Source organism: Stegostoma tigrinum, chromosome 10 (genome assembly GCF_030684315.1).
Source record: "Stegostoma tigrinum isolate sSteTig4 chromosome 10, sSteTig4.hap1, whole genome shotgun sequence".
Lineage (NCBI taxonomy): Eukaryota > Metazoa > Chordata > Chondrichthyes > Orectolobiformes > Stegostomatidae > Stegostoma > Stegostoma tigrinum.
The window spans coordinates 17,574,490-17,587,664 of NC_081363.1; the positions used below are offsets into that span (position 1 = coordinate 17,574,490).

The following is a 13,175-nucleotide window of genomic DNA, read 5'->3' on the forward strand; positions in this document are numbered from 1 at the left end:
GAACTTCCGTGCATAAAACAGCACTCATTGCAAGATTCAAAACAAAACAAAAAGGATTTTAAAAATATCTGGGATTAGATGTCCTTTATTACTGCACACCTGACTGTATTTTCCATGCAAGTGAGCAGTAGCAATTCAATATTCACTGATTTCACATTTCTAGCTGGTACAAACCTTACCCAGCACCCTGATAGGAGAGAGCTGGAAGAAAAATGACTTGTCTTTCAAAAAAAAATGCATTAAAGTCATGCAAAAATTGCTTCTCTGCAGCTTTTTATTCATCCAAGTAGAAACAAGGTAGAGTCTGGAGAATTGCAAACCATGGCATATTGTAGAACGACTGCAAAACAGAAGTGGTCCTCTAAAGAGGGGGAGTAATAAATTCTGATCCATACCAGATCAGTCGCTTACATTTCAGCTGTAGTGAGAGGCTGAAAACCATCTTTCCACATCTGCAGCAGTCAGCACAGCAAGAGTTAACAGTAAAACTGACAACATCTGCAAGATGGAGACAGTCCACCCACATACATGTAGCTTTTGCAATGTTCCTTAAACACAAAACACTTAAATTTGATTGGCTGCTGATGTCATCAGCTAGTTGTAACTTGCACAGGGAAGCACCAACCTGTGGGTACTCTCCCACTCATCCAAAGGGCTCATACAAAGGAATGAATCAAGCAGCATTCAACACCACCAAACACTTAGCTCAATTACAACTATTCTTGTGCCAATTTAAAAATAAAATCACAATCATGCATATAAATAAAACTAATTCTTTTCAGTTTTCAAAAACAAAACACAGCTGCTTTTGAAGAGATCTTACGGCACAATAAATCCCATACTTAATGTCATCTAGTTATCATTCACCATTATCTAGAAGGGCAGAAAATGATTAAATTTACAAAGCATAATCAATCACTTACATCATTAAAAACTGCAATCATTTTGTGAATAGATAATTTGCTAGTTTTGACAGATTAACCGCATTTGGAATGGAGACTACTGCACAAATTCACTAGTGAATGAGCAAATTCCAAAGACGTCAAATTGGACTTGAAACAGCAATAACTCTTTGCAGAAAAGTTGCTGGACCTGTTACTTCTATCAGATCTCCAGCATTAACAATATATTTTTAAAAATTCTTTAACTGTTTGATTCGAGTTTATCATTTAATCTTTATGCTTTTGATCTTTAGTCATGAGGCAATGATAAAGATTGTTACCTGCTGACCACTACAGTAGCGATGTTATTTTAGAAAACTGCTTTGCCTTCCTTCATAATTTATTTTTGTTGGCAGAAAAATTAATTTAAACAACACTATTACTGCTCGAAAGCTTGGGTGCACATTCCAATTAAATCTGCAAGTTAATTAAAATAATTGGTTTAATTCGTGATCTCAATAATTCCTTTATAGTCAGAGATTTAATAAGCTTAATTTTGATTAGATGCTTTTACTTAATAACAAACACAAATTTTATTCTATTATCTTTGTCAATAGAAAAGCTAGCATCATAAACATCTCATTTTTCAAGTGAATCTAATTGCCGTGCCAAAACCTTAAATTGCTGAATTCATTTTAACAGGTTAAAAATTAAAATACAGTATACATTAGCTTTGCTAACAATGAAAACCAGTTGGTAATGTCGGTATGGATAATGTGTCAGCATAACCATTGTGGGCCATTGGTTTGGAGAAAGAAATATAAAAGAAAAACAGAGAGAACACACTTTAATTCTTATTTCTGGCAGTCTTAGATTTACATACAGATTGTAAAACCAAAGCGATAAAAGTAGTAGTTGCGATGAGTTCCTGGGCTGCATTTATGACAGTTTGCGAGAACAATGCGTCAAGGAACTAACTCAAGAATATGCTATTTTGGATCTAATATTATACAATGAGAAACAGTGTTAATTAAGTAGGCAGAGGCAGACTGGGAGACCAGATCAAAAGATACGACAGTAAATAACTAAAGGCAAAAGAAATGATCAAACCTGAGATGAAAACAGGAGTATTTTGGATTGAAACCTCAACTCTGTTTCTCTCTTCATAAACAGTGCGAAGCCTTCCGAGTTTCTCTAGCATTTTGCCTTTACTTCAGATCTTCAGCATCTACATTGCATCGCATGAGATAAAGCATGAAAGGTGGGAGCATCTTAAAAAGCCATAAGATTGTTAAAAAGGTTCCAGTTGAGGTTACTACTGGACAAAGTCAGATTTCAAAATGAAATCTAGCTTGATTGAGTTTTTAACAAGCTGATTTTTCTTGAAATGCAAGTACATAAGGCTGCAGATTTGTTTGTAACAAAAGGTTTAATACCCAAAAGAATAGAAGAAGCCAAACCAATTGCATGCAACTGTTCATATGATTTCATGCATGTGGTAAAATTAAGTTATCTATTCAATGTTCAAAAGCCAGAAAAAAGTTCCTTTCCTGTCCAATCTTTGTTTCTGCTTTCTCTCTATTCCTAACCTGAAAGACGTCAGGCCTTTTCTTTAGAATATTAAAACAATTGAGATGTTAGAGCGTGTTTCCCAGTTTTCTTTTTAGAGATAATCTAAATAGGTCTAACTAATCCAATATTCCTGGTCTGGAACTTTCAAAAGCTAGACTGTTCACTGACCTAACTTACTTCCTTAACTGCTCCAACCATCTCTTTCCCTACGAGAGGCTTTACTTGCCTATGATTGCTGTCAGGTCTCCTTTCAATTGCCCAAAAACACTTCCCAATTCTAAGCTAAAATCATTGCTATAAATCCAGAAGGTAATGCACTTTGATCAATAGAATCATAGAATCCCTACAGTATGGAAACAGGCCCTTGGGCCCAACAAGTCTTGGAGCATCTCACACAGACCCATCTCCCTATAACCCACCTAAGCTATACACCCCTGGACACTTTGGGCAATTTAGCATGGCCAATACACCTAACCTGCACACCTTTGGACTGTGAGAGGAAATCAGAGTACCCGGAGGAAACCCACACAGACACAGAAAGAATGTGGAAATTCCACACAGACCGTTACCCAAGGGTGGAATCGAATCCGGGTCCCTGGCGCTTTGAGGCCGCAGTGCTAACCACTGGGCCACTGTCGCCCGTTGGAAGGTCAGGTATCGGTGGAAATCATACAGTGAATTGCAGAACCCTTAGGAGTATTGATACGCAGAAGGATCTGGGTGTGCACGTCCATAGATCGCTGAATGTGGTAGTGCAGTTCAATTAGGAGTAAAAAAGGCTTATGGCATGTGTGCCTTCGTTTAAAGGGGCATTGAGTAGAAGGATAGACATGTTATGCTGCAGCTTTAAAGAATTTTAGTTAGGTCACACTCTGAATACAGGTGGTTCCCTGTAATGCGATAGTTGCATTCTTACATGAACTTGCCCTACACAAAATCTCTACACTTGTACAGCAGAAAGTTCACATTATCCAAATAGAATCTACTATTCATCAATCGCATCTGGGGCAGCAGTGGCTCAGTGGTTAGCAGTGCAGCCTCACAACACCAGGGACCCGGGTTCGATTCCATCCTTGGGCAGCTGTCAGTGTGGAGTTCGCACATTCTTCCCGTGTCTGCGCGGACTTCCTCTGGGTGCTCCGATTTCCTCCCACAGTCCAAAGATATGCAGGCTTGGTGGATTGCCATGCTAAATTGCCTGTAGTGTTCAGGGATGTGTAGATTAGGTGGGTTATAGGGTGATGGGTCTGGGTAGGATGCTCCAAGGTTCACGTGGACTTGTTGGGCAGAAGGGCCTGTTTCCATACTATAGGGGTTCTAGGAGTCTACAGCCAATTTGCATTAATTGAACACACACTATAGCAAAACTACCTGTATTACATAGAGTCCTGGTCACCACACTACGAGAAGCGGGTGGATACTTTGAAGAGGGTACAGAAAAGGTTTACCAGGATGTTGGCTGGTATGGAGGATTTTAGCTACAAAGAAAGTTCAGCTAGACTGGGTTTGTTTTCACTGGAACACAAGAGGTTAAGAGGCAACCTAATAGAAGTTAAAAGATTGTGGCTGTTATGGATAAAATGGGGTGTATAAGGCTTTTTCCCAGGTTGGAAGGGTCAGGTACTAGGGCATACAGGTTCAACATGTGGGGCAAGTTTAAAAGACATGGTAAGGCAAGTTTTTCCACACAAAGGGTGGTGACCGCCTGGGATACATTGCCAGAGGAGGTAATTGAAGACATATTCGCAGCATTCAGAGAAACAACTGGACAAATTCATTATTAGGAAGGAAATAGGATCTTGTAAGTGAGACAACTTTAGTATGGGAGGGTAGAATGTGGCGGTGCACGCTTGGACTGAAGGGCCTGCTTCTGTGCTGTATTTGTTCTTTCAATCTCCTATTGTAGACTTTCCACAATATAAATAAACTTCCATGAACACTCCAGGAGCTCGTCACTTTCTGACAGGCTGATTTGAAATCATGGTTCTGTAAAGACTAACAATGTTAATTGCTAAACTAACATTCATATGCCACTAGTGTAAAATCTAAACTCTTAAAGAAATGTCATCCTGTGCAAAGTGTGAGATTTTTCTAAGAAAAAAATGAAAATGAAAATAAAATGAACAATAAACAGAAAAACAGAGTAAGAGCTTTTTACCAGTTTACTAAAAAGGAGTGCTTAGGAGAATAAAGGTATTACCCTTAAAGAATGAGACAAGTGAATATATGATAGCAAATAAGGAAATGGCAGAAACACTAAATAAATATTTTCTGCATTAATTCTATCAACCATCCTCCAGGAGGCAACGGCTTAGTGGTATTATTGCTGGACTGTTAATCCAGAGATCCAGCCAACTTTCTGGGGACCCAGGTTCTAATCTTGCCACGGCAGATGGTGGAATTTGAATTCAGTGAAAAATATCTGGAATTAAGAATCTAATGATAACTGTGAATCCATTGTCAATTGTCATAAAACGCATCTGGTTCACTAGCATCCTCCAGGGAAGGAAACGGCCATCTTTACCTTGTCTGGCCTACATGTGACTCCTGACCCACAGCAATATGGTTGACTCTGAACTGCCCTCTGGGAAATTAAGGATGGGCAATAAATGCTGTGCAGCCAGTGACACCTCCAACCTGTTTATGAATTTTTTTAAAAGAAATCAACTGTGAAGACATCAGAAATTGGGACAAGTCAATTGACAAAAGTAAAACCAATTGTACTAAAAATCAACAAAGATAGAGGATCTGGCACGCTTACATGATACAGGAAGTGGCTGCAGAGATAATGGATGCATTGGATTAGATCCTCCAGAATTGCTTAGCTGCTAAAATTGTTGCAATGAATTGAAAGGTAGCATATATAACCAGGCAGGACCTCTGTATCTAAGAAAAATCAGGTCATGGTCAGGGAGACATGGCAGCCTTGAGTACATTCAGCTGGGTGTATATGACTCAGTTTACAGAAGTACTCATGAATTAGACCATGGTTTAACTTTGTCCGAGTTAGTATTTTAAATTAATTTCATCTGAACCTTCTGAAGTCTGACTTAAACAGGAGATTGTCAGAGGATTCCACTCGGAGTAATTATCCAGAAATTTCCCAGGTAATTCCTTCTGAGGGCACTTATGTGCAATTCCCATCTATGCTAGCATAGTGGCTGTCCAGAAAATGTGAGCCATAAATTTGCATAGAACAGTTCAGGGAAGACACAGTTATCTCAGAGTAAATGTTTAGCTTGTGAGGCTGCCAGACTAAAAGAATCAGGTTAGCCACTGGCAGATCATTAAAAGATTGACAATGTCTAACTTTCTGCGTCACAAGTAACCTTAGGAGGGTCTTCACAGCTCAAAGGACTGAACTGGGTAGAAGCAGTTAAGTTGAAAAGGTTTGATAAAGAAGGGTAATTCCCCTAGATTTGAGTCATTGTAAAATAATGGCGTTAAGACTATGTTTAGCTGTCTGTTTTAACATACAATATCTTTCAAACTGTGCTGTATATTTAGAAGGCTTTTAATCTTTTGTTTTGTTTAATTAAAAGTAAATCAGCAGCCTTGTGTGCCTGTGTTTTAGTGAATAACTCCATATTAAATAGAAAGAAATCTAAACCAAGTTTCACTGTAGCACTCAACTTAACTTATCCACTTTTGTCTATTGCGATCATAACACTATATAAATGAATTAGAACAGGAGGCCAAAAGTAATACATTCAAGTTTTCTGGTCTTACAAAGGTAGATGAAAAAAATCAAGCAGAATGATATACATTTCAAGGCTGGAAAGAGCTACACACCAGTGAACTGTTTTGTGGAAATAATTGGTGAGCATACCATGCAATATGTGGAATTATCCACATTGGCAGGAATAATGGTGAAATAAATATTTTAAGGTGGTGAGAAATGAGCAGAATGGTAGTATTCAAGGCAATACCAGAAACAATTGGGAAAGCAAATAATATCTTGCCAAGCCTCTTATTAAATCACTGACTGTAGTTGATAAATGAATGAGTTTAAGAATTTACAATATCAAAGCTTCTCTTACTCAATATTTGTATGGCACTCCATTTAAACATCGATAAACTCAGATGCTGATTAAATTGGCCTCTAATGCTAGCTGAATCAAACCTTATGAAAATTAAGAATTCTTTAGAGCTACAGCTAAGCACCTAAGGCTGCATCTAGACTCAAAATCTCTGCATGCTTGATTTTAAAAAAAAAGAATTTGCTCATAGGATGTGGGTGCCATTGGTCATGGTCATTTATTGCCTATCCCTAGTTACCGAGAGGGCACTTTAGAGTCAACCATATTGGTGTAGGCCAGGCCAGGCAAGGATGGCAGATTTACACCCCTTTAAAGAGCATTAGTGAACCGGATGGCATTTGGCTTGCTCTTTACTGCAATTTTTATTCAATTCAAATTTCACTATCTGAACTATAAACATATTCTTATATGACCCGGGGTCTGAATTACTGGTCCTGCGACATCACATCACTACTTCCCAAACATTCGAAACCCTCTATAAGATAATACATCTAACCTTTCAAAAACAAAAAGAAACTAACCTGTCATTACCTAGAATACACCTCCTCCCACCCACCCTCCTGCAAAAATTCCATCCCCTATTCCCAATTCCTCCGCCTCCGCCGCATCTGCTCCCACGATAAGACATTCCACTCCCGCACATCCCAGATGTCCAAGTTCTTTAAGGACCGCAACTTCCCCCCCACGGTGATTGAGAACGCCCTTGACCGCGTCTCCCGCATTTCCCGCGACACATCCCTCACACCCCGCCCCCGCCACAACCGCCCCAAGAGGATCCCCCTCGTTCTCACACACCACCCTACCAACCTCCGGATACAACGCATTATCCTCCGACACTTCCGCCATTTACAATCCGACCCCACCACCCAAGACATTTTTCCATCCCCACCCCTGTCTGCCTTCCGGAGAGACCACTCTCTCCATGACTCCCTTGTTCGCTCCACACTGCCCTCCAACCCCACCACACCCGGCACCTTCCCCTGCAACCGCAGGAAATGCTACACTTGTCCCCACACCTCCTCCCTCACCCCCATCCCAGGCCCCAAGATGACATTCCACATTAAGCAGAGGTTCACCTGCACATCTGCCAATGTGGTATACTGCATCCACTGTACCCGGTGCGGCTTTCTCTACATTGGGGAAACCAAGCGGAGGCTTGGGGACCGCTTTGCAGAACACCTCCGCTCAGTTCGCAACAAACAACTGCACCTCCCAGTCGCAAACCATTTCCACTCCCCCTCCCATTCTCTTGATGACATGTCCATCATGGGCCTCCTGCACTGCCACAATGATGCCACCCGAAGGTTGCAGGAACAGCAACTCATATTCCGCCTGGGAACCCTGCAGCCATATGGTATCAATGTGGACTTCACCAGTTTCAAAATCTCCCCTTCCCCCACTGCATCCCTAAACCAGCCCAGTTCATCCCCTCCTCCCACTGCACCACACAACCAGCCCAGCTCTTCCCCCCCACCCACTGCATCCCAAAACCAGTCCAACCTGTCTCTGCCTCCCTAACCGGTTCTTCCTCTCACCCATCCCTTCCTCCCACCCCAAGCCGCACCCCCAGCTACCTACTAACCTCATCCCACCTCCTTGACCTGTCCGTCTTCCCTGGACTGACCTATCCCCTCCCTACCTCCCCACCCACACCTTCTCCACCTATCTTCTTTACTCTCCATCTTCGGTCCGCCTCCCCCTCTCTCCCTATTTATTCCAGTTCCCTCCCCCTATCCCCCTCTCTGATGAAGGGTCTAGGCCCGAAACGTCAGCTTTTGTGCTCCTGAGATGCTGCTTGGCCTGCTGTGTTCATCCAGCCTCACATTTTATTAACCTGTCATTTTGTCTTTATTGGTAAAAATGCCTCCTTGTCCCACAATAAATCCTTGTCATCATTAAAATCTCTCCAGTAAGTTGCCCAACACTGAACCTGCAAGTATAAGCCTTACATTTTCATGCCATATCAACTGGTCCTTAGCTCATAAATCCTGCAATCTCAGTTTCATTTGCGAACTCATCTACGTCTCCAACTTAAAAGCACCTCCTTTACTTGAGATGTACAGCATGGGAACAGACCTTTTAGGGCCAACTTGTCCATGCTAACCAGGTATCCTAAATTAATCTAACCTAGTCCCATTTTTGCCAGCATGTGGCCCATGTACCACAAAACATTTCCTATTCATATGCCCATCCTGATGCCTTTTAAATGATCTAATTGTACCAGCCCCTACCACTTCCTCCAGCAGCTTATTCCATACATGCACAACCCTCTATGTTAAGAAGTTGCCCCTTAGGTCTCTTAAAAATCTTTCCCCTCTCACCTTAAATCTATCTGCTCTAGTTTCTGACTCCCCACCCAGGGGAAAAGTCCTTGGTTTTCACCCTATCCATTTTTGATTAAACATTTTCATCTCTTCAGACCTACTATTGTTTCCACAAAATTTCATAGACATACATGTTGTAAACAGGTGTGAAAACTTTTTTTTAAAAAAAGATTAAAAGGCAGAATATATTTTGTGCCTTTCAACCGTCACCATATACAATCTATAATTTACAGGCAGATCCATGGTTATTGTCCAATCGCTTTGAGAACGTTAAGAAAATGATAAGTCTATGCTCTATATAAATATTACCTGTAAGTGGGGCAAAGGGTCACCAGGTACAAATGGAAAGCTATAGATCATTTCAAATGAGATCTTGCAAGATGTGAATGTTTAGAAAACTTCAAATTTTAAACTAAAAAGAAACCTAATGCATTTCATTTCAAGTTCATTCTGTCCATCATTAAACAAAACAGCGGCTGGTGCCAGCCTTTCCCCAACCCCTAATAACAAGGTTTAGCGTCTGGTGTCAGCCTCTCCCCACATTCACACATAGCACCAGTCTTTGTCCCCATACCCGCAAGGGGAGGAGAAAAAACTCTGCCTCATCGGCTCCAACCTCTCTGACCCAGTCATCAGTGAATACATTCACCGATTTTAATGTAATTCAGCCCAAAGTGCAGGGGTATCATTGGCACCTATGGTCTGTGAGCTAGCATGACAGGACACATGTGGGGAGCCATTACTGTCATGCCTCACTGTAATATTGCACTGGAAATCAAGCCCCACTACTCCCAGCATTGTCATATAATTAATTCCAAAACGTACGCAACTATTCCTCAATTTACCAGAATGACAAAAAAGCACAGGCCAGGTTTCCATACTTAAAAAAATGATTATTCAATCACAAATAATTAGACCCATGCTACAGGTAAAACAGTTATGACAGCATGTAATTCTGATAATTAAAACTCTAGTGTCCTTACAAACTCTCCCTTAGCCAGAGACACAAACACTCAAGGCAAAAAAACAAAGGTGTTACGGACTGAAGGAAAGACAAGAAAGGTAGTTAAGTGGCTTTTTAGATTATTCTAATGTTGATTAAAATGCTGCTTTCCAGTTGTTTGCCAGAAATTCCATTATTTTGCACGAATAGAGTGGCTGGTTCACCATTATAAAAGGTGACTGACCTATCAATTTAAACAAAAAAAAATCATAGCTTACAAAAACTATTGAAGCAAAGATAAATTGTTTTTTCCCCCCAGACTTAAAATGGCTTTTACTGCAGAGAATAGAGACAGCTCCTGAGCTGGTGATGACTTCTCTATATCTTCTTCACAACCCCAAACTGTTTAGCTCCTTGAGAATCAGTCAAAGTTGCTGGCAAGGAGGCCATTGTCACTATTAACTGGTTACTAGTTCAAAACCAATTAGCTACTCATACCAACCAGAGTTCTATCTGAACACAAACCTTTGGTTCTAATTCATCTGTAACCAAATTTGAACCACTGCTCAAACAAGCAGCGGTGTAAACAGCTCTTACAATGAGCATCAGGTTACTTGTTTTTAAAACATTGCAGCAATCCTCTTTACAAAAACTAAAATGCACAGTTCTTTTTGCATTGTATCTACAATTAAAAGTACAGAAAAATAAAGAAGCTGGTTTTTATATTACAATTTTCCATGCAAATTACAAATGACAGCCCATATATAGTAGTCATCTAACAAACCAGTTAACGCTGGAGAATCCTGGGTGCGCAGGCAAAGTCAGAGCCCACATTAGAGAATAAATGCAGTAAAAACATTTCAGCTCAAAATGTATCAGTGATAATGGGAACTGCAGATGCTGGAGAATCCAAGATAACAAAGTGTGGAGCTGCATGAACACAGCAGGCCAAGCAGCGCTCCGGAGATGCTGCTTGGCCTGCTGCGTTCATCCAGCTCCACACTTTTTGTTATCTCAGCTCAAAATGTATAATTTCCTTTTTGCACAATCCTCAACACAAATGAATGGTTCCTTACTATATGGTACCTTAAAGAAAAGGTACAGCTGCTAAGAATTAAGGAACTTCATAGAATCCTCTCCAGTGTGGAAGCAGGCCATTTGGCCCTTTGAGGCTACACAGACCCTCCAAAAAGCATCCCACTCACCTATCCTATCCCTGTAACCCTACATTTCCCATGCTTAATCCACCTAACCCACACATCTTTTGGACTGTGGGAGGGAACCAGAGCACCCAGAGAAACCCATGCTGACAAGCGGAGAACATGCAAAATCCACACGAACAGTTGCCAGAGGATGGAATTGAATCCAGATCCCTAGCACTTTTGAGGCACGAATGCTGACCACTAGGCCACTTTGTTTGGCAGAACATAAATTTTTACCTACCAACAGAGGCTACTGTTTTGGAACAAGGAAAGAAGCACTATTTAATGAAAGAAGCTAGCAAAATGTCTCAAACAACGAAAGTGAAATATTGCAGATGCAGGGTATCTGAAACAAAAGCAAAGTACTGGGGAAACTCAACAGGTCTGGCAGTCTCTATGAAGATAGAAACAGAGCTAACATTTTGTGTCCTTCATAACTTCTTCAGATCTTGGTTTTTACAGCACTTTTTTCATTTTCATGGCTCTTCAACTGTTTACAGTATCAAATTATAAATTCACGATATAATAGTGATGATATCTCATTTTATTCAGCATCCCAAATAACTTGCCTAACATTTTCCTTAAAGCCAGCGAATGTCTTTTTTTTGAAAATGTATGCTAATCCACGTTAATTAGATACTATCAGAAGTGTTAATTTGTTAAATCTTCCCATGGCACTCAGTTGTTGCTCCCAACATGACACACATTTAAACAGCATCAACAGATATTCAAATTAGATTATCTGCTGAGAGATTCCAGGTTGGATTTACTTCTTGTTTCGCTTTATTAGCAATTAACTAACAAACGTGTTGAGTTAATATTTTACCATTTGGTTTATTCCATTTGGAACAGAGTTGCAGCTCTACTTCGGGGCTCCTGCAGCGCAACAGTAACGTCCCCTTTGAGCCAAAACCGTGAGTTCAAGTTCCGCTTGAGGTGCATCCTAACACGTCTGAACAGAATGATCAACAATATCCATAATTCTGGTATAGAAAGAAGTGGACTTACCTTAACGATTGAGGATTTAGGAAATCGATTTCATTTTTCAAGGGAGTTCGAAAAGTCAGGGCTAGGCTGTGTTTCTGGCTGCTGAAATACAAGTTGTGCGTGGCCCGTTCTCCTGGAGGTTGGGTATCGTGGAGACATCGCTGGCCCCGAGGCTCGACTGCCCCGGTACAAGCTCCAGACTCTCTCACTCAGCAAGTGCCGGGTTATAATGTACCAACAAACAACAACTGTATCGCTTTCGCCTGCTACCCGACTTCATTACCGACCAGCTTACTCCATCCCCTCAAATGCACAGGTTATTTTGCTCTCTCTAGTATATTTAAACGCTTTCCAGCCCAGCAGTCTCTAACTCCTGTATCCTTCAGCACACTTTCTCCACCTACACCGTCCATTTTACGGCAAAGCTGTAAAGTTTCCCGAAAAAAAACAAAAGGCTCTGCTACCTCTCCAAATATTGTCGCAAAGAGACTCCGTGGGCGGACCCAGAACTTTGATTGACAGCGCTGACATTTCTGTAAGATTCAGTCAGAGTCGTTTGTTAATTTAGAACTTTGAATGTGTCTGAAAAAAAACTTTTAAGCTTCGACAAAATGTGCCTATTTTCCAGAATGCTCAAGTCACCGATTTCCTTTCGTGCTGTGGATTTATTGAACAATCTAGGCTGCGATGAAAACCAGACTGCAGTGGTTTTTGGCATAGTATATTTCTCACTCGATCGTGGAACCGGTTTTGTTTTGTCGAAATGGCATCCAGAACAAAGAACAGTACAGGCCCTTCGGCCCTCGATGTTGCGCCGACGTGTGAAACCAATCTGAAGCCCCTCGAACCGACACTATCCCATATGTTTATTCAATGACCATTTAAATGCTGTTGCAGGCAGGGCATTCCACGCCCTTACTACTCTGAGTAAAGAACCTACCTTGGACATCTGTCCTATATCGGTCACCCCTCAATTTAAAGCTACAACCCTCATGCTAGCCATCACCATCTGAGGAAAAAGCTCTCACTGTCCACCCTATCTAATCTTCTGTTCATCTTCTATGTCTTTATGAAGTCACCTCTTAACCTTCTCTCGAACAAAAACAGCCTCAGGTCCCTCAGCCTTTACTCATAAAACCTTCTCTCCAGACCAGGCAACATCCTGATAAATCTCCACTGCACCCTTTCCAATGCTTCCACGTCCTTCCCATAATGCCGTGACAAGA

General features: G+C 41.1%; 1 protein-coding gene across 11 annotated transcripts in view; it reads right to left on the reverse strand.

Annotated features, from left to right (window-relative positions):
- Positions 1-12,440, reverse strand: part of rps6kl1 (ribosomal protein S6 kinase-like 1) — a 46,717-nt gene extending 34,277 nt beyond the window's left edge. For 2 of the 11 annotated variants that reach the window (XM_048537848.2, XM_048537851.2), the window contains exon 1: positions 11,971-12,438. Coding sequence is in view for 1 of the 11 variants with exons in the window: in XM_048537849.2 (XP_048393806.2) it covers positions 1,992-2,048 (57 nt within the window). In the remaining 10 variants the exon portion in view is untranslated. Of the gene's footprint in view, positions 1-1,991; positions 2,110-11,970 lie in introns of those variants that run through there. The other 9 variants (XM_048537846.2, XM_048537845.2, XM_048537854.2 and 6 more) reach the window with 7 other exon arrangements.
- Between the last annotated feature and the right edge of the window lie 735 nt (positions 12,441-13,175).